Here is a 23,080-nt window from a genome sequence, read left to right as displayed (position 1 = left end):
AGTAGTCATGTATGGATGTGAGAGTTGGACCATAAAGAAGAATGCCGAAGAATTAATGCTTTCGAACCATGGTGTTAGAGAAGACTCGAGAGTTCCTTGGACTGCAAGGAGATCCAACCAGTCCATCCTAAAGGAAATCAGTCCTGAATATTCATTGGAAGGACTGATTATGAAGCTGAAACTTAAATACGCTGATCACCTGATGCGAAGAACTGACTCATTGGAAAAGACCCTGATGCAGGGAAAGATTGAGGGCAGGAGAGAAGGCGACAATAGAGGATGAGATGGTTGGATGGAATCACTGACTTGATGGACATGAGTTTGAGAAAGCTCCGGGAGTTGGTCATGGACAGGGAAGCCTGGCGTGCTGCAGTCCATGGGGTCGCAAAGAGTCGGACATGACTGAGTGACTGAATTGAACCGAACCATATGATCCAAAATTTTACTTTTAGGTATATACTCAAAAGAAATGAAAATGCAGTCTTGAAGAGATATTTGTACACTCATATTCATAGTAGCATTATGCAGAATAGCCAAAAGGTGGAAGCAACCCAAGTGCCTATTGATGGATGAATGGATAAACAAAATTCATTATACACATTGAATAGTATTCAGCCTTAAAAGGCAAGAAAACCCTGACACATCCTGGAGCATAGATGTACCTTGAAGTTATTATACTAAGTGAAATAAACCAGCTGCAAAAAGACACTGTATAATTCCATTTATATGAGGCACCTGCTGCTGCTGCTAAGTTGCTTCAGTCGTGTCCGACTGTGTGTGACCCCATAGATGGCAGCCCACCAGGCTCCCCTGTCCCTGGGATTCTCCAGGCAATAACACTGGAGCGGGTTGCCATTTCCTTCTCCAATGCATGAAAGTGAAAAGTGAAAGTGAAGTCGCTCAGTCGTGCCCAACCCTCAGCGATCCCATGGACTGCAGCCTACCAGGCTCCTCTGCCCATGGGATTTTCCAGGCAAAAGTACTGGAGTGAGGTGCCATTGCCTTTTCTGATGAGGCACCTAGAGTGATCAAATTCATAGAGACAGAATGTAGAATCTTACAGGATGTAAGATTTAGTGCCTTTCTAGGTATTGTGACTCACTGGGAAAGACACCGATGCTAGGAGAGATGAAGGCAAAAGAAGAAGGCAGTAGCAGAGGATGAGACAGTGAGATAGCATCACCAATTCCATGGACATGAATTTGAGCAAACTCTGGAAGATAGCAGAGGACAGAGGAGCCTGGTGAGCTGCAGTCCATGGGGTTGCAGAGAGTCAGACTCAACTGAGCGACTAACACTTTCACTTCACTAATAACTCCATGGTGAAGATGTATTAGCCAATGCAGGTCAGCAAAGATAGATTCCAGAGACTGTGAGGACTCAAACAAGATAAAGATGTTGAAACAAATACCATGGGCCATGGTCAGGACCATCATCTATAAATGGTTCAAATGGAAGCCAAAACACTGATGATCACATGGAACAAAATCTAATTCTTTTTTCTGGAATCAGTCATGTAGTAATTCATGGCCCTTCATTAGCCCCTCAGTATAAAAGAGTTATCAGATTACTGAGCTGTTTCTAAGAGTCTCCCAGGCTCTGGTTACCCCCCACAACATCTACCTGCCTTCCTGGTTCTCTCTACTTCAAACCAGGCTTTGCCTCTCTCAGAGTCCCTGCTATAGCCACTCAAGTCATAACCTCACTTCTGCGGTGAGCTGTCTACAGGCGTTTCTTGTTTCCTTAGAGTCTCCTGGCTTCTCTCCTGCCCTCTAAACCCTCTTATCAGGGAATTTTCAGTGAGATAGTAGGACAGTTTATACGATTGATTACTGTATTACTCAGCTCAAATAACTATGTTCCCTGTAGATGGTTTTTAGTGACAGGGCATACAAGTATATCACTCACAGCTGATTAAAATGTTTGTGATCATTTCTATGGGGGAAAAAAAAAGTTGGGCATCTGTTCTTTTGGTTAGAAATACAAGTTCATTGTTTTCTCTGTGGGAAAATCAGGTATGACTTAAGACTCCGCTAACAAGAAACCCTCAGGATCACCTATACTCTATTTCTGTGGGCATATTTAATCCTCTGCCAGTATGAGTGCCAGTTTTAACTAATCAAAATATGCACTGACCTAGAATGCTCGGGAATGGAGCATATTGGGTCGGATGAAAGTATAATTACTATTATACTGACTAATAGACACACCTCCGATGCCCTTTGATGCAACTTCCACAATAAATTTAAACTAGCCTGAGCCTAATTTTATTGAGAATGGCTTTGGCTTATACTGCCTTAATGAGCTCTATCATATAACTCCTCAAAGTCTATTTTTACTTGAGTCTCTTTCCATTTTAATTGGTAATTCCCTGTGGGCTTTCCTACAGAATGTTTAAGATGAAAGAGCAAAGTAATTTTTGGCTAACAAAATTACAAAACTTTTCTTCATTTCCTCTTCTGGATGAAAGGAACACACTGGTTGTTCAAGAATCAACCCAAATGAAAGTTCTTCTGCCACGCTGCTTTATTTTGATGCAGCTAAAGAGGATATTTCTCCCCTGTCACCTAAAGAAGCCATGTTTCCGGTCTCAATTGTATGCAAATAAATCCTGCTCTGTGCACCATAATAGCAATACAAAATAAATTCACAGAGGGAATTTCAGAGAGGTTTTTATACCCACACTTTGACCATTAGGGGTGATCCAATTTCTCCCACATTAGCTGTTTATCATTTCAGATTTGTTTAATTTGCATACATATTCTGTTTTAAATGTAGTGTTATAAAAAAGAAATTTAGGGATTTTCAAAATAAAGCGGCACAGCTGTTTTGTTATTCATTCTCTACCATAAATTCAACTATCTGGAAAGTGAAGCCTGTTTTAAAATAAACTCTTCAGGTTTCCTTTTAATGAATAGCCCGTGTGTTCGTCTTCCATTTTCTGGATGGAAAAATACATCTAAGATACTTTATTTCACTTGATAATAAATATTGTTCTGAAACCATAAAACCCAGGGAAGGTTGGTTGTTTTTTAAAATAGCTTTCATTAACATAGTTCAGGAAGCCAGTGCTTCAAGAAAGTTGTTTAAAACAGCAAACATGCCAGAGATGGATCACCTGGGAGGATGAAGCAGAAGACTGGTAGTTTAGAATTAGAAGACAGATAAATACAAGACATCCTTGATACCAACTTGGGCAGCAAATGTGAGAAATGAATATCTTGTTTATTTTTTTCATCAAAGCCCTGGGCCTGTATCAGGCTGGATGTGGATGACAGTTCTGGGTTCAAGTCTCAACTCTTGCTTATTAGTTAACCAAGTGACCTTGGGCAAGTCATGTATGCTGGGCAGTAGGAAATGCTGGGACTTTGCCGTCAATCAGATGGAGACCCAGGACTGTATCTGTCAGTGTTCAACAGCTGATTCTCCAGGAATAAGCAAACGAATCAACCAACCCTGGTTTGCCAGTTTCTGTGGTGCAAAGGCTTCCACCGTGGCCAACTGAAGCTATCTACATGGCCTCCCTGAGCATAGAGCGGGAAAAAGATATGTACAAACCAGTTCTTTCCAGGTATCTCCCCATATAACTCAAGCAATCCCCTGCTTTGAGGCCATTTCTGGCTCTACCAGTTAACATATAGGGTCAAAGCAAGTTATTTAACGTCTCTACATCTTGGTTTTCTCATTTTTAAAATGTTGGCCATAAACAAGGTTTACAGGGCCATTTTGAGGGTAAAGTAAAAGGCAGTGAGTGCTCAGCCTGAACTAGTAGGTCTAGTAAACAGGATTCCCTGACGTAATGACTTAACGATTCTCTCTCTCTCCCTGCTCCTTTTTCAACGCAATTCTTCAAAAGAACAAGTGAGTATTTGTTCTCTACTCTCTCCCTCAACCCACTGCTATCTGGATTTCACTAACAGAGGTCCTATAAAGTAATTTCTTTGTGGTAACCAGACTTTTTTCTTCTGAATCCAATGGACATTTTCCGGGGGCTTATTTTATTTAACTGCTCTGTGACATTTCACACACTTGGCCAATTTCTTCTTCCGTCTTTCTCCTTCTCTTGGATTCAGAGATAGAGGATCCTGTTGATTTTCGTAAGACAACACTGATAGATCTTTCTTAGGCTCTAGCCTCTGGCTTTTTCACTGTGTTCTTTGCTCACATTAGGGATTTACCAAGAACTCACTCCAGCCTCTTCTCTTCCTACACCCTCATTTCCCTTTGGGCAGCTTGTTCATAACCAGGGCTTCAACTCTCATCCAGGTACTGATGGCTTGAAAGGAAAGCCTATGTCTCAGACCTCTCTCTGGAGTTCCAGTCTTGTAATGCCTGTTGCTTATTTAACATTTTTGACATTTCTGCCTTCATATCTCATAGATCACAGAACAATCAACAAAGATATAACCCAGTTTATCATTTTCCCCACCAGACCTGTCCCTCCTCCAGTGTTCCCCACACAGGATGCACTATTCACCTTAACTCTTAGTCTGGAAACCTAGGAGTCATCTTCCTCTATCTTCCATATCCAACCAAACAGGCCAATTCTATCTTGTAAATGTATCTGCATTCATTTCCTTAGCTCCCTTGCTAATAACACTGTTTTAGTCAAGCCCCCTCAGACCTTCACCCTTCCATTCTTATAATTAAAGTGATATACTTCCTGATTTCTCTGTCACCAGTCAATTCTCCTTCTAATCCAGACTTCCTCTGGAGGACTTTCATAAAATGTAAATAGACTATGGAATGCCTTGCCCTTCATCAGTTCCCCACACCTGCTGCATAAAGTCCAAACTCCATGGAAGGGCAAAATGGCCCTTGTTCTCGCTACCTCATGCTTACTTTTCTGACCACATTGCTTGCCTTGGTTTATTAATGTACTACATCTAGTCTTACTTAACCACAAATCTTCCTTCAACAGGCCAAGCTTCTTCTTGTCTTTGTCTTCCTGGAAAGCCAGCCCTTTCCCCTTTTCCACCTAGTAAATTCCAATTAATTCTTTAAGTACCAGCTCAAATCTCCCCTCTTCCATGAACCCTTCTTTGAAATCCTCATAACACCTAGTATGTGATTTTCTAAAGGGCAGACTTCATACCGGATTCGGAGAAGGAGATGGCAGCCCACTCCAGGATTCTTGCCTGGGGAATCCCATGGACAGAGGAGCCTGGAGGGCTGCCGTCTATGGGGTCGCACAGAGTTGGACACAACTGAAGCGACTTAGCAGCAGCAGCAGCAGCATACTGGATTATGATCATCTCTATGCACCTGTTTTTCTCACCCAGCTGAAAGTGAATGAATTGAAACATTAATGCCATATCTTACTCACCATTGCATCCCCCATATCAAGCACAAAGCCTGGACCACAAAAATGTTTAGCAAACTGAATGTATCAACTTATAATCACTTCCCCAGATTTATTCTCTGCCCCCTTTGTGTTGCCAAATGAGATGGAATCAAGATATGAGTTTTTTTTATTGAGATCAATTGACATTAGCATTACATTAGTTTTAAGTGTACAACATAAAGATTCAATATTTGCATATATAGCAAAATGATCACCACAATAAGCCTAGTTAACGTTTGTCACTGCACATAGTTACAGTTCTTTCTTTTCTTTTTTCCTTGTGATGAGAACTTTTAAGATCTACTCTGTTGTTTTGTTGTTGTGGTGGCTCTTTTGCTGTTTAGTTGCTAAGTCATGTCTGATTCTTTGCTACCCCATGGACATAGACTGCCAGGCTCCTCCATCCGTGGGATTTCCCAGGCAAGAATACTGGAGTGGGTTGTCATTTCCTCCTCCAGGGGATCTTCCCGACCCAGAGACCAAAACCCACAGCTCCTGCATTGGCATGAACATTCTTTACCACTGAGCTACCAGGGAAGCCCTCTACTCTCTTAGCAACCTTGAAATATGTAATACAGTATTATTAAATTGACAAGAGCTTCTGTAAACTCTGAACAAGTTAGGATGATATGCATTTTCAACCTTGATTCTAACTGGAATACTGATTCTCCAAGTGAGAATAAAACATGTAGAATATTACAAAATATTAGAATCTAAGAAATGTAGGCTTTTCAAGAATGACAGTTCATTTAAAAATATATTTGTCGCAACATAACCTGGCTGATAACTCCGTATGTTTAATGTTGGTCAGCAATAATTAAGACAATGACAAATTAGGTCTCCTCATGGTTATTTTTGAGAGTTACTTGAAAGTGTATAAGAACTATGACAAAAAGCACTACAAAAATAGTAACAGTACAGAAAAAAATCATGCTAAATATGCATCCACTTAAAAATTTGCGTTCAATAACTGAGTACCCTGTAAGAAAGTGAACATGCTATTCCCACACAGATGGAAGGATTTATTCAGCATCTAACAATTTTAAAATCTGAATGACTGCATGTACAATGTATGTTTAAAAGTTTTAAAAATGAGATGCTATTGCTGTTTTAGAACATTTCAAAGAAGTGAAAAGCCCAGTTAAAGAGTACGTAGCAAGAACTGAGCTTCTAAAGCAGATGTTCTACCATTCGCTGAATTTCCAATAATAAGTTTCACCTTTGAGTTGAGAGAAAAATAAGACTGTTCTTTACCAGTAACTTTTCACAAATTATGCAAAGGAAAAAAATTCTTTAATTTCTGCGATGCTCGAATGTCATAAATGGGACTGGTGATGGAAGTAAAGTCTGATGCTGTAAAGAGCAATATTGCATGGGAACCTGGAATGTTAGGTCCATGAATCAAGGTAAATTAGAAGTGGTCAAACAGGAGATGGCAAGAGTGAACACTGACATTCTAGGAATCAGTGAAGTAAAATGGACTGGAATGGGCAAATTTAATTCAGATGACTATGATATCTACTGCTGCGGGCAAGAATCCCTTAGAAGAAATGGAGTAGGCCTCATAGTCAACAAAAGAGTCCAAAATGCAGTACTTAGGTGCAATCTCAAAAATGACACGATGATTTCTGTTTGTTTGCAAGGCAAACCAATTAATATCACAGTGATCCAATGCCCCAGTCAGTAATGCTGAAGAAGCTGAAATTGAATGGTTCTAATGAAGACCTATAAGTCGTTCTAGAACTAACACCCAATAAAGATGTCCTTTTCATCATAGGGGACTGGAATGCAAAAGTAGGAAGTCAAGAGCTACCTGCAGTAACAGGCAAATTTGGCCTTGGAGTACAAAACAAAGCAGGTCAAAGGCTAACAGAGTTTTGCCAAGAGAACGCACTGGTCATTGCAAACACCCTCTTCCAACTGGAATCAGATTGATTATATTCTTTGCAGCCAAAGATGGAGAAGCTCTATACAGTCAGCAAAAGCAAGACCAGGAGCTGACTGTGGCTCAGACTATGAACTCCTTACTGCGAAATTAAGACTTAAATAGAAGAAAGTAGGGAAAATCACTAGACCATTCAGGTATGATCTACATCAAATTGTTTACAATTATACAGTAGAAGTGACAAATAGATCCAAGGGACTAGATTTTATAGACAGTCTAAAAAACTACGGATGGAGGTTCGTGACATTGTACAGGAAGCAGTGATCAAGACCATCCTCAAGAAAAAGAAATGCAAAAAGGCAAAATGGTTGTCTGAGGAGGCCTTACAAATAGCTGGGAAAATAAGAGAAGCTAAAGGCAAAGGGGAAAAGGAAAGAAATACCCATTTGAATGCAGAGTTCCAAAGAATAGCAAGGAGAGATAAGGAAGTCTTCCTCAGCGATCAATGCAAAGAAATAGAGGAAAACAATAGAATGGGGAAGACTAGAGAAATCTTCAAGAAAATTAGAGATACCAAAAGAACATTTCATGCAAAGATGGGCTCAATAAAGGACAGAAATGGCATGGACCTAACACAAGCAGAAGATAGTAAGAAGAGGTGGCAAGAATACACAGAAGAACTATACAAAATATATCTTAATGACCGAGATAACAACGATGGTGTGATCACTCACCTAGAGTCAGACATCCTGGAAGGTGAAGTCAAATGGGCTTTAGGAAGCATCACTACAAACAAAGCTAGTGGAAGTGATGGAATCCTAATTGAGCTACTTCAACTCCTAAAAGATGATGCTGTGAAACTGTTGCACTCAATATGCCAGCAATTTTGGAAAACTCAGCAGTGGCCACAGGACTGGAAAAGGTCAGTTTTCATTCCAGTCCCAAAGAAAGGCAATGCCAAAGAATGTTCAAACTGCTGCACAATTGCACTCATCTCACACGCCAGCAACATAACGCTCAAAATTCTCCAAGCCAGGTTTCAGCAGTATGTGAACTGTGAAATTCCAGATGTTTAAGCTAGATTTAGAAAAGGCAGAGAAACCGGAGATCTAATTGCCAACATCCACTAGATCATCGAAAAAGCAAGAGTCCCAGAAAAACATCTACTAAAACATTTGCTTTATTGACTACACCAAAGCCTTTAACTGTGTGGATCACAACAAACTGTGGGAAATTCTTCAAGAGATGGGAATACTAGACTACCTTACCTGCCTCCTGAGAAATCTGTATGCAGGTCAAGAAGCAACAGTTAGAACTGGACCTGGAACAACAGACTGGTTCCAAATCAGAAAAGGATTATGTCAAGGTTGTATGGTAAAGAATCCAGCTGCCAATGTAGGAGACATGAGTTTGATCCCTGGATTGAGAAGACACCCTGGAAAAGGAAATGGCACCCTCTCAAGTATTCTTGAGGTCATAAAGAATCAGACACTACTCAGCGACTTAACAACACCACCATCTTAAATGAAAAGAATGCAAAGTCATTTTGAAACATTCATTATCATCCCTACTGATAACTCCATTCTCTGGTCCATTAGAAAGTGAAGTCGCTCAGTTGGGTCCGACTCTTTGAGACCCCATGGACTGTAGCCTACCAGGCTCCTCAGTCCACGGAATTTTCCAGGCAGGAGTACTGGAGTGGGTTGCCATTTCCTTCTCCAGGGGATCTTCCCAACCCAAGGATCGAACCTGGGTCTCCTGCACTGTAGGCAGAGGCTTTACCGTCTGGGCCACCAGGGAAGCCCTCCATTAGGACTATTCTTTACTTAATACTTAGCTGAATTTGAAAGTATTCTCCTTTTTGGAAAAACTGGGATAATATCTATTTAACAGATGGTGTCTCTTGATAGTCTAGCTTAGTAAGCCTTTTAATATCTCTTTTTCTAAACAATAATTTATGAAGCACTTTTCTCTGCAAGAATTCTTCTTTGTATTTTTGTTGTTGCCTTTTAAAAAACAAGAATTCCTAACCTCAAAAGGGATTTTTTTTTCCTCCTAAGAGAAAAGTAACTTCACACTCCAGAGTTTTTATGTAGAAATCTATGGAACATAGCTGGTTATTTTTTTCTATTTTTTTGGTCAGGACAAATAGATAATTGTTGATCTTGGGAACTTGCCTCCTGGCATTTTTCATTTACCATTTTACCTCCATATATTTTTAATATTCTTTACCAACCCAAACAGCTAAATTTAGCTTTGATGTTGCTGGCCACATTTTATGAATTCGACATGGGTTTCCAAATTCAATGTCAAGATACATATGTTTTGAATTATCTTTTGAAAATGGCTAAGCTTATTATAACTTTTGAAAAATGGTATCAGGTTATCCATACTCTCTTGTGACTCATTCCTGGTTTATCAAAAAGAGCATCATACTTGAAACTATAGCCAGGGTTCCAATCAGGATACAAACAACTTTCTCCCACAAGAAGCTAAATGGACTATCAGTTCAGTTCAGGTCAGTCGCTCAGTCGTGTCCGACTCTTTGTGACCCCATGAATCGCAGCACGCCAGGCCTCCCTGTCCATCACCATCTCCCGGAGTTCACTTAGACTCACATCCATCAAGTCCGTGATGGCATCCAGCCATCTCATCCTGGGTCGTCCCCTCTCCTCCTGCCCCCAATCCCTCCCCCATCACTTCATGGGAAATAGTTGGGGAAACAGTAGAAACAGTGTCAGACTTTATTTTTTTGGGCTCCAAAATCACTGCAGATGGTGACTGCAGCCATGAAATTGAAAGACGCCTACTCCTTGGAAGAAAAGTTATGACCAACCTAGATAGCATATTCAAAAGCAGAGACATTACTTTGCCGACCAAGGTCCGTCTAGTCAAGGCTATGGTTTTTCCTGTGGTCATGTATGGATGTGAGAGTTGGACAGTGAAGAAGGCAGAGTGCCAAAGAATTGATGCGTTTGAACTGTGGTGTTGGAGAAGACTCTTGAGAGTCCCTTGGACTACAAGGAGATCCAACCAGTCCTTTCTGAAGGAGATCAACCCTGGGATTTCTTTGGAAGGAATGATGCTAAAGCTGAAGCTCCAGTACTTTGGCCACCTCATGCGAAGAGTTGACTCATTGGAAAATGGACTATAGAATAATTTCATTTCACTGTCTTTACTAAACAACTCAGTCTAAAATAACAAGCTTTGGAACATAATTCATTCAGTTATACAATGAAATATGAGCCATTTAGGAATTTTTTTAGTGTTGATCCATATGCAGATTGTAGAGCTATTTTACTAAAAAACTGACGGTAAGTAGTATCAGACACAAAATTGAGAACCTTAGGAATGATCCAACCAACTTTTCAGGAATTTCTTATCAACATCTCTCAAATACAACAGAAATTAATACCATATCATAAAGCAATTATACTCCAGTAATAAAATTTTTAAAAAACTATTATAAAAATGAATCCCTTGCAGGTGATGGCCCAACTTCTGTAAAGTGTTACTCTCATAAGTTCATTCTTCCCAGTCCTAGAGAAGTTTCCTTGTGAGGAAGTTATTTCTCTTTTTGAGTAGAAACATACCTCTGTAACTTTCATCTTAGTGCAAGATTCTTTAAACAAAGAATTTGCAACCCACTTCAGTACTCTTGCCTGGAAAACCTCGTGGATGGAGGAGCCTGGTGGGGTGCAGTCCATGGGGTCACGAAGAGTCAGACACGACTAAGCAACTTCACTTTCATGCATTGGAGAAGGAAATGGCAACCCACTCCAGTGTTCTTGCCTGGAGAATCCCAGGGACGGGGGAGCCTGGTGGGCTGCCATCTATGGGGTCGCACAGAGTCGGACACGACTGACGTGACTTAGCAGCAGCAGCAGCCAACCTTCCTCACTCAGTAGGGCTTCCCTGCTGGCTTAGAGGTAAAGAATCCAGCTGCAGTGCAGGAGACCACCTGCAGTGCATGTGACACAGACTGGATCCCTGGGTCAGGAAGATTCCCTGGAGGAGGAAATGGCAACCCACTCCAGTATTCAGAATTCCATGGACGGAAGAGTCTGGTGGGCTACAGTCCATGGGGTCACAAAGAGTCGGACACGACTGACTGACTTCACTTTCACTTTCTTTCTTTCCTGCCTTGGAAACCCCACCGACAGAGGAACCTGGTGAGCTATAGTCCAAGGGGTTGAAGAGTCAGACAACTTAGTGACTAAACCACTACCATTACCAGCCACTCAAAACTGAGGGTCCTGGAACTCCCTATTTTTCTCTACCATATTTATTCTTCTAAATTCTTTCTCCTACAGCTGGGAGATGGACCCACTATAAGCAAAAGGGTGCTGGATTGTACTTAGCTGTTCAGTCATGTCCAACTCTTTGTGATCCCATGGACCAGGCTCCTCTGTCCATGGAATTCTCCAGACAAGAATACTGGGGTGGGTTGCCAAGCCCCCCTCCAGGGGGTCTTCCCAACCCAGGGATTGAACCCAAGTCTCCCACATTGCAGGCAGATTCTTTATAGTCTGAGCAACCAGGGAAAGTGAAAGTGAAAGTGAAGTCACTCAGTCGTGTCTGACTCTTTGTGACCCCATGAACTATCAGGCTCCTCCGTCTCCGGGATTTTCCAGGCAAGAGTGCTGGAACTGATTGCCATTTTGAGCCACCAGGGAAGCCCCAAGCAAAAGGGTGTATTGTCTAATTCGGCAGGCAGGACATAGAATCTGAGCAGAATGAAAGATAATGAATACAAAGAAATCCAGGCAGGAAGCAAGAAGCAGGGATGCCTATGATGTTATTGGTATCTCACGCACCTGCTTTATAAAGATGCAGACATTTAGACAAAAACCACAAACTGAACATGCTTATACTTATGGTCACATTGGCAATGGTTATGTCTCAGTTTTGAAAACTCAGACTGTCTTTACGAATGCAGATTTCCTGAGGGCAGGATTTGTGTTCTTTGAAATGATGAGGAGCCAAAAAATTTTCCCCAATAATTTGAGCTGTGTGTCAGTTATCCTTGACTTCACTTTCTCATAGAAAGTTTCTTGTGTTTTCCCATAGAAATAGAACATAGTGACAAGCTGCAGATCAGTTGAGGCAAGTTAGCTCCATTAATGCAGGGAGTTTCCTCAGAACCCTGGTGATCAGTGTTTGCCTTAAAAAGACTTTTTAATTGTTGAAAAATATTTTATTAAGCAAGAAACCTAACACTTTATTGAAATGATTGCATTTTGACTTGGAAAGAAAGCTTAGGAGGTTGGGACTCTGGGAAGAACAAGGAATGAAGAAATCTGAGTTCTTGTCTCTGTTGCTAGTCCTTTGTGTCACCTTGGGCACACAGCATATTAGAATCCACAAGCATGCAGGGGACTTAAAGAGGCATCTGGTTTAACACTTTGCCCAATTTAGCTTTCATCTCAACAATAAAGTTTCTTTAAGCCCATACCTACAGGATCATAGCAATAGCAGTTCAGAAACAGTATAAACAATTTTCCCCCAAGGAGCAATAATGGAGGTGATCACATCTGTGAGGACACCAGACACTTTCTTGACTTCACTTTTTTTTTTTTTTTTTGCATTCATGATAAGGTTTTAAAAGAGCCACGGGGAGAAGGCAAACAATAACATTTAAGAGAGAAATCATGTCTGAGATGAACACTAACAATGGGAAGGAGAAAAGAGACAGGGGCTTAGACTAACATTTTTGGTCTTGGATTAACACAAATTTTGCTTTCTGTTGACTCCATTGTTTGCAAACATGCATAATGTTAACACATCATTACCAGATCAGAAAGAAAAAAAAAAAAAAAAAAGGAAAGGAAGCTGAAAGAAGACAGTATTTGGGAGCAACATGTTGGTGAATACTTAGCAAGGGAGGTGGGAATTCCCCGTTAGTCCAGTGCTTAGGACTCCATGCTTCCACTGTAGCGTGCAAGGGTTCGATTTCTGGTCAAGGAACTAAGATCCCACATGTGGCAAGATGTGGCCAAAAAACAAATAATAAATAAAAATAAAAAACACTCAATTTAAAAAAAATGAAGGTTAAAAAGTCTTAGGATGGGTGGTGGGCATGGGTACATATGCCAAATTAGAATTCTCTGTGAATACTGACAATTTTAGGGCACTGGGAACTGGAAGGTTGCCCTTATGCAAATATTTACCTGGCAAATGAAACGTTATCTTACCATACGTGACTTTAAGCCAAAAGCCTAGTGATGAAATTATGGAAATGTCAAAATGTATTTCTGTATCAGATAACAAATATTGGCCCCTACTATGTGCAATGGCACTGTGCCAAAGCACCATTCACTTCTGCATATATATTAGGGTTTAGAAGTGGAGAAATCTTAAAATTCTGCCAAAATGTAAAGACTCTTCTTGCTTAAGTAATTGACACCATCCTGAAAAACACCAACTACATAAATGGCTTCAAGAAAAATAATTAAGGTTCACAGATATTTAAGGAAATGAAACAGTTGTCAACAGTTACAACCTTCACATTTTGAAGTTGGTGGTTGCAACACTTACTTTTTAAATAGGTAATCATGGAAAAATTGAATAACATGCCATCTCATTTTCATTTGAATAGAAAGGTAGGATGAAAGGGACATGGCTTATGTGAAAGTGAAAAAGCAAAATGTGTTCATTTATTTTCCTTAATTCAAAGTCAATCAAGTCTAGATTTATAAACTACTACATTTTTAAGGTGAGTTTTTGAATACTGTAATGCAAATCGGTTGTGTTTTTTTTCAAGGTGGAAGTAAAAACATGATATAAAGCTGAGGCCAATTAGTCAACATCTTACCTGAAGTTGCTCTTTGTTCTCTTCTCTTCTCTACTCTCCCTGCAATAAGAAGTGGCAGATCAGTTGCAATATGCAGCCATGAGAAAATGATGTAGCTAAGACAGAAGCCCAGTTTATCACAATTTCCAGACACAGTCACTAGGTTAGCCATGTTCAACATTTTTCCCGAGATGACGGGCACAGAGGAAAGGGCTGAACAATATTTTCAAATCAATTTACAAAAGTCAAAAATTAATGAATATGCATTAAATATGCTGCTGGGTTAAAAAAAAATCTTGTTAGAGCCATTTACTCGAGTAAAATTAAGGGTGCAAAAGCCACCCATAGAATAAATCCCCATGTTCCATGTGGGGGTAAACATGTAACTAAGATAAGCCCGTGCCCTCTATGACCTACTTGGGAAGATAAAGGACAGACAATACAACATGAAACAAGATGCGCCCTCAAAGGGTATGTGCGTGCGTGCGTGTGCTCAGTTGCTCAGTCATGTCTGACTCTGCAATGCTGTGGACTGTAGCCCACCAGGCTCCTCTGTCCATGGTATAAATGTTTAAAATATTAGAGGGTGAAATGATTAGTTTTAAGAAATAAAGGGGTGCCCATGAAGTTATGGAGAAAACAGTATTTGATTTGAACCTTGAAGACATATGTAATTTGGGGAATTTTAAATCAGGAAACGATTGATTCTTGACCAAAGAAATAGTACGGGTTCTGTGCATGCATACACGCATGCTACGTCACTTCATTCGTGTTTGACTCTGTGACCTTATGGACTGTAGCCAGCGGGGTTCCTCTGTCCCTGGGATTCTCCAGGCAAGAATACTGGAGTGGGTTGCCATGCCTTCCTCCAGGTGACCTTCCCAACCCAGGCACTGAGCATGTGTTTCTTACGTCTCCTACAATGGCAAAGTGAAAGTGAAGTCACTCAGTTGTGTCTGACTCTTTGTGACCCTATGGACTGTAGCCCACCAGGTTCCTCCATCCGTGGGATTTTCCAGGCAAGAATACTAGAGTGGGTTGCCATTTCCTTCTTCAGGGGATCTTGCTGACCCAGGGATCAAAACAGGGTCTCCGTATTGCAGGTGGACTCTTTACTGTCTGAAATCCCATTGGCAGGCAGATCCTTTACTACAAGTGCCACCTGGGAAGACCTATGGGTTTTGTAGGACAGGGCTACTTGAGCAAGAAGGGTCACCTTTAGGACTTGCCTGAAGAACTCAAATGAACAGAGTTTTGCATAGGAGAAGGGCTATCTGAGAAGTTGGGCAAGAGGTTGAGTATGTCAGTGGGGGTAGAGAGGAGGGAAGTGATGGATGCAGAGAGGAGACGGCAGGAAGGCAGAGCTCACAGGGCCCAGGGATTTACAAACTGTGAAGTGCAAGGGAAACGGGAAGGTCAAAATGAATGGCTATCTAGGTGTCTCTGGGTGTGGTGATGCAATTCAGGGAAACGGTAAACATGATAGGGACATGGGAATGATGAGTTCAGTTTTAGGCTTAATGAGTGTGAAGTGCTACAGGGACTTGGAACTTGGGAGGGCAGTTGGAATTGAAAATACAGACATAGAAAATGGCCATCTTTAAGAAGGTGGCTAGAGCTGGAAGGGGAAATAGAAATACACAGGCAGACAGAACAGGGGGCCAGACTGAAGACAGGGACCAAGAAGCAAAAAACGCGATTTGTGCTTCGTGATGGAGGATGACGAGAAGACAGAGGAAGCAGAGCTCCACGAGACCAACCAAACAAAGTCAGGTGCCACAAATAAAGTTTTAGGAAGTATGGAGTGGGGCTACCAACAGCGTCCAAAGCAGCTGAGTTCACGAGGTTGTTGCTAGACTGTGAGAGAGAAGTTTTAGCAGAGAGAGGGTGGGGAACACAAGAGGCCTTGAAGGTCTATAGGGTAGTGGGTGATGAGGAAGATGAGGCCGAGGAGGAAATGACTTGTCCACGATACTTGCCAAACATGAGTGAGATGGGGCGATAGTTTGAGCAGGAGTTAAGTCAGGTTTCTGAGATACTTTAGCATGTTTATGAGCTTAGGTCAGAAGGTTGGCACCAGGGCAATGGTGTGTGTAAACACCCCTGCTGAGGTGAGAGCCTTGATTCTGTGATGGGTAAGTAAAGGCTACCCTTCTAGCCATCACTTTCTTGTTAGTTATTAACTTTTCACAGATGGAGCTGGTTACTGAGAGGTTATGGAAGCTGCATGTAAACTTCCTACAAGGCCTTTAAACTATAAGGTGGAAAACATATAAGCCTTCCCTTGTGTAGCTGCCCAAAGGGGAGAATTTATTTAACTGGCATCTTGATTAATTTCATGTTCTATTCATTTGAGTGATTTTCAGAGGACTTGTTTGATGCAATTTGTTTCAATGAATCAAATAGATAAATGGCATGAATAGCACATTTAAAGGTTTCATTCATTACCAAGTGTGATGGGGTATCTCCTCATTCAAGAATTTTATTGGGCAAGCCACTATGCACTTTTGATTATAAATTTTTGTATACTAAGGGCCTCAAACATTTTCCTGAATTTTTACAAAAATGTTATTCAAGTCCTGAATTATTAAAAAAATAATTAAAAAAAACATTAAAAACTATTTTCCTTTGAGAGTCTTTAACTTGTATGAGTCATAAATCCTGAAGGCTCACAATGAAAGTACTGAAGGTAAAAAATGGGTTATGGTAGACAGTCTCAAAGGTGATCCGATGATCTTCCCTTCTCCAGGCATTTGTATCCTTGTGTTGTCTGCTCCCACACTGAATCAGATTGACTTGTAGAACCAGTAGGATTTTACAGAAATAATGTGATTTCCAAGGCTGTACCTCAAAAAACATTATGGCTTCCATTTTGTTCTCTCTCAGATTACTTCCTTGGAGAGAAACCAGATAATATGTTAAGAAGACACTCTTCCTAAGGAGAGACCCATGGGGCAAAAAACTGATTCCTCCTGTCAATATTACTGAGACCTTCTGTCAATAGCCAATGAGAAACGGAGAACTCCAGAACAGCCAATGTGCAATTGAGGCCTCTAGCTAATAGCCAATGAAGAATTAAGGCCTCCGGAACGGCCAATGAGAAACTGAGGCCTCCTGCCAGCAGTCTTCATCAACTTGCCAGGCTAATGAGCAGCCCCTTCTGCAGCCCCAGTCAAACCTTCACATGGTTGCAGCTCAGCACATCTTGACTGCAACTTCATGGGAGACCCTGACTCAGAACCACCCAATCAGTCACTCCAGAGTTCCCCACAGAAACTGTGACATGAAAAATGTCTGCTGCTGTTCTCAACTGCTAAGTATTGGGTAAATTGTCATTCAGTAATACACAACTAATTAGTAGTTATGTATGGGGTAATTTTAGTATGAAAGTTTGGGTTAATTTATCATTTAATAGAATATGCGTGTGTGTGTGTTAGTCACTCCATTGTGTCTGACTCTTTGTTACCCCATGGACTATAGTCCACCAGGCTCCTCTCCATGGAATTCTCCAGGCAAAAATATTGGAGTGGGTTGCCATTTCCTTCTCCAGGGGATCTTCCTGACCCAGGAATTGAACCTGGGTCTCCTGCATTGCAGACAGACTCTTTATCGACTGAGCCACAGGGAATATGCATTCAAGGATGTTAATTTTTGCAGATCAATCAGTCTCCCTGCCTTTCTCATTTGTAAAGTAGAGATCAGAGCCTGCTTATCTGGAATGTTGTGAGGATGAAGTAATTTCATATGCAGAGCCAGCAAGAAATGGAGGATTTTTACAAAATACTGGCATTCAAGATTTCAGAAGTGAGGCTGGAAGGCATTGCTGATAACAATTTTTCAGAGATCTCAAACAGTTCTCTGCCCTTATGTGATATGAAAGGGGTCTGTAAACTGTGGCATTCTATATAAATGTTATGTATTAGTTTTATTATGGTATTAGTTCTGGTATAGGAAACAGATTTCTGTTCTTAGTTACATATACACTAAACTTCACATTAGAAAAATAAACACTGGATAAATAAGACAATCTTATATTTCTCAAGAGACACAGAGATTATACCACCTAACTGTAGATAACCTTCTAGGTTTCTTTTTAAGTCTCTTTATCTTGCTCTGTATGGGTAATTTTATTTCTCAGTGTTCACCATCACTGGTGTTCACCATCATTGGAAAGAGATGATGCTGAGACCTACATCTTTAGCTCCAAAATCTACCTAGGTGTTAGGTCTACTGGAAATATCTATATCTGCATTTTCTACTTCACAAAAGTCCTTAACTTAAATCATTATATTCCCCTCCAAAACTGCTTATCTTTTGTGCTATCCTGCTCAGGCAACCAGACATAAAACCTAAGATTCATCAGCTCCTGCCATTCACTCACCCTCAGACCATTCTGTTCTCTCTACAGGGCCTTTCAGAGCTAACCTCTCCTTTCTCACTGCCACTGACCTGGTGCATAAACTTGATAATTCTTCCTGGGGTTATTTTCTATAGGTTCCCAACTGATTTCATCAGTTTTATGGATGGTTTTTCCATCCTTTGTGGTCCGATCCCTGTTAAAGATTAAAATACACATTCTCTCATATGAAACTGATGACCCTGGAAGGCTTGGTCATGACCTACCTTCTGCTACAACCCCTGAAACACCGTACAGAATACTGACCAATATACCAGGAATTGGACCTCCCCCTCCAGCTCCCTGTGCATGTTTCTACTTCCTGGAATATCCGATAATGTCCTTCTTGCCCATCAAAACTCTATTCATCCTTCAGAGCTTAGCTCAGATGCAGGCCCTTCTGTGCTGTCTCTGGCTTTGTGTCACTCCCCCCAGTTTCCCATCCCCTGCAGAATTAATTGCCCTTCTTTCTATGCTCCTTTAGCCTTTGGCTTCCCTCATAGCTCAGTTGGTAAACAAACAGCCTGCAATGCAGGAGACCCTGGTTCGATCCCTGGGTTGGGAAGATCCCCTGGAGTAGGGGAAAGGCTACCCACTCCAGTAATTGGGCCTGGAAAAACCATACAGTCCATGGGGCTGCAAAGAGTTGGACACGACTGAGCAACTTTCACTTTCACTTTAGCCTTTCATTTGTTCCTTTGCTACAGCACTAACTCCAGTGTTTGGTTTATAATCAGTTGCATGTTTATTTCCCAACTTGACTTTAGGATAAGAGGTATATGCATGCCTCTCTCTGTCTCCTCATGCCTCACGGTGCCTGGAGCACAGATGCTTGGGATTGAGTGGACAGAGTTGTTTAAAATCCCAACCCTCCTTAAATGCTAAAGAATACAAAGTCAATTTCAGTGCTGCTAACACTGAGTGCAAGTATAACCAAGCACAGAGCTTTTACCAAGTATTTACATTACAACTGACAACCTAGAAAACTATTACGTTAGAAAAGTAGGTGATACATTAAGAGAGGCTTTCAGAATAATGAACATGCATTTTGCCCTAGTTGTGCTTTATTGTACCAGAGATTCTACTTGAAGAACAAAACATTAAAGTATTGTGCCCACCTTACTTCTATCTTAAACTGGATATAGGACTTCACCTGTGAGGAACCAAAATGGACGGTAATCTCATAAAAATGGAATTTGAAGGGTCTAACTTTTTTCTGAGAAAATATATTTAGTTGAAATTAAAATGTCACATCTCATGATGATTTATTTATATAAACTGAGTCGATATTTTTAAAAGCTGTTTTAGACATGGTGTTGATAAGGTTTCAAGGAGAAACATTAAGTATATACCCACTTGTAGCACATTTCAGTACTTCATTACGGAAGTAGTTCCTTAATTGAAGTAATGGTTTCTGGTGTTTTCAAACAACATGCACGTAAATGCCTAGCCAGTGATGACTCACCAATAATGAACAGGGCATTTGTATCACAACTCAGAATCTTATGTCACTTCTAATGAAAAGAAAATGTGCATATATACATAGGTATTTGTGTGTATGCATATACACAAATAGTGGGTATACATGTATATATATGTACACAAATGCACATACATATGCAATGTATGGCAATATGTACGCATACGTATAAGGCATTACATATATGTACCTGTGACACATCTTGTAATTTTACAACCAGACATAGTCTCATCTCCACAATATGCCCTTTCTTCTACCTGCTTCCATTGGTGTGTAAAAGTCTGTCATAAAATCTTATCAAGCTTCCCTACTGCACACCAATTTCTCAGTCGCCAATTCTGAGTGTGCATTCACTCACAGGCATTTTATCTGCCCTGCTCTGAGAGGTATTATTAATCACATCCTGTTGCTAGGATACCTGAGAATGTTCATTTATGTCCGATGTTTCTTTGGCAAAATGCACTATGAAGGAGGCATAGAATCATGACAAGGAAAATTACTGTGCACATGCTACTCATTAAAAAAAAAAAAGAGTAGAAAGGGCAGGGAGAGTAGCACAGCTACCAGATAATATAATGTGAACTCTTACGAATTCTTTTTTAATACCGTTTTGTTTCACTTAGCTTTTAATGGAAAAATGCTGGCAATATTTCTAGATAATGAGAATCTGTAGTACTTTTTTACTTCTTAGGAAAAGTGGAAGGAGGTAGGGTTTTAATTTTGTTTACTTTAGAGAAGGGGCTTTAAGATTTACTCGCTTTGGATGCCTCCGGGAGAGGTGGGGTTACTAGGTTACAGTGCTAGTTGATTTGCAGAGATAACCTAAACCCCAGGTCACCACTATTGCCATGTTTAGCTATCTTAATGAAAGACTTATGAGAAAAGTAATCTACAGAATATGTACTTGGGTAATGGGAGAAAAAAATACCTTTATCAATATCTCTAAAAAAAATTACTGTTGTTTTGGATATTAGTATTCCAAAAATTCTGGCTTATCTTTGGAACATGAATATATAAAATTCACCTAAATGCAAGATTTTCTTCGTCAATCTCTTCCCAGAGGAAACGGCATGATATAGTGAAATAAACGCTGACTTTGGTGTTAGATGGATTGACTTCTTATCTTAACCACTGGTACCTATGGCTATGTTAACCCTGGGAACAAATCATAGAGGATTTCCCCAAAACTTGTTCTTTTCTGTTTTCTCCTCCTTTTTCCAGTACGGTATGTGTACAAGATGTGTATATACACACACACCGTACTGGAAAAGGAGAAGATAAACACTATCTGTTTATCGATATACTATCTATCTATTTCTACCTACCTATCTCTTACATTTCAACTGAAAGCAGAAACAATTTGAATTTTACTTCCATTATTTTTCTAAGTGGTATTAACAGAGTTCTATTATTGTAATCATGCTAATAACAGTAGCTAATGTTTATTAAACAGTATCTATGTGCTCACTGCTGTTATCAGCACATTATACATGTTAATTATTTTATCTTCACAGTATTATGAGGCTTGTATTATGTATTATGAATATTTTATTATGTTTACAAATACATAATTATGTATTATGATTTTTAAACCTATTCTCAGGTAAGAAAACATGGTAGAAATTTCTTAAATAACTTTGCCAAATCGCTGACATACTAGTGGCAAACAAATAATGAGAGAACAAAAATAGTTGGGGTGAAAAGGTAGGGAGGAGTAAGGAGTGCAATACTGATCCATAAGCTGTACTTAATCAGTCTCTAGGTTTGAAAGTTAGCTTAAATAAATTATTTTAAAAAATATTTGTATAGACTTAAAAAACTAGCTGCCTATTATTTATCAAATTGTTTGCTTGAATGAATGAACTGCTTATTTTAACTGCTAAGTACCTGATCATAGTATTTCAGGAGCAGAATGTCAGAAAGACCTTCAGATTCTGAACTTTTTTTTAGTAGATTAGTATTTATTTAGTTGTTGTTGTTCCATCGGTAAGTTTTGTCTGACTCCTTGCAACCCAATGAACTGTAGCATGCCAGGCTTCCTTGTCCCTCACCATCGCCCAGAGTCTGCTCAAACTCATGCCCACTGACTGAGTCAGTGATGCCATCCAACTATCTCATCCTCTGTCATCCCCTTCTCCTCATGCCTGGAATTTCTCCCAGCATCAGGGTCTTTTCCAATTTATTTAGTACCTACTATGAATTTGGCACTCTATTTTAGGCTTGGTGTTATATGACGTCATGGGAAAATATTAAATATATAATATATATCCATTTATATATTACATTTCAGTGCTGAAGTATAGAACTACTTCCAAGATTGAGGTGATTGCTTCTCATCTTTTGTAAAACCACAGGTACATATGTGGCAATCCAATGATGTCTCACCAATAATGAGCAGGGCATTTGTATCACATCTCAGTATCTCATGTCACTTTTACTGAAGAGAAAATTTTGTGCACACATATAGTTGTATGAATCTCTCGACTCAAGGATCGAATTCGGGTCTCCCACATTGCAGGCAGAGTCTTTACTGTCTGAGCCACCAGAGAAGCCCATGTATGTTTTCAGTTCAGCCGCTCAGTCATGTCCGACTCTTTGTGACCCCATGGATTGCAGCACGCCAGGCCTCCCTGTCCATCACCAACTCCTGGAGCTTACTCAAACTCATGTCCATTGAGTCGATGATGCCATCCAACCATCTCATCTTCTGTCGTCCCCTTCTCCTCCCACCTTCAATCTTTCCCAGCATAAGGGTCTTTTCCAATGAGTCAGTTCTTCCCATCAGGTGGCCAAAGTACTGGAGCTTCAGCTTCAGCATCAGGCCATCCAGTGAATATTCAGGACTGATTTCCTTTAGGATTGACTGGTTTTATCTCCTTGCAGTCCAAGGGACTCTCAGGAGTCTTCTCCAACACCACAGTTCAAAAGCATCAATTCTTCAGTGCTCAGCTTTCTTTATAGTCCAACTCTCACATCCATACATGACCACTGGAAAAATCATACCTTTGACTAGACTGACATTTCTTGGCAAAGTAATGTCTCTGCTTTTTAATATGCTCTCTAGGTTGGTCATAACTTTCCTTCCAAGGAGTAAGCGTCTTTTAATTTCATGGCTGCAGTCACCATCTGCAGTGATTTTGGAGCTCCCCCCCGCCCAAAATAAAGTCTCTCACTGTTTCCAT

At 40.4% G+C, this 23,080-nt stretch overlaps 1 protein-coding gene across 3 annotated transcripts in view; it reads right to left on the bottom strand.

The window, feature by feature from the left end:
- Window positions 1-23,080, bottom strand: part of CHST9 (carbohydrate sulfotransferase 9) — a 284,501-nt gene that overhangs the window by 139,211 nt on the left and 122,210 nt on the right. For all 3 annotated transcript variants that reach the window (XM_069569317.1, XM_069569318.1, XM_069569319.1), the window contains exon 3: window positions 14,044-14,082. In XM_069569317.1, the coding sequence (XP_069425418.1) occupies window positions 14,044-14,082 (39 nt within the window). The remainder of the gene's footprint in view (window positions 1-14,043; window positions 14,083-23,080) is intronic.

Source organism: Ovis canadensis, chromosome 23 (genome assembly GCF_042477335.2).
Source record: "Ovis canadensis isolate MfBH-ARS-UI-01 breed Bighorn chromosome 23, ARS-UI_OviCan_v2, whole genome shotgun sequence".
Lineage (NCBI taxonomy): Eukaryota > Metazoa > Chordata > Mammalia > Artiodactyla > Bovidae > Ovis > Ovis canadensis.
Note: the sequence above shows the minus strand (reverse complement) of the source record. Positions and strands in the feature narration are given on the sequence as shown.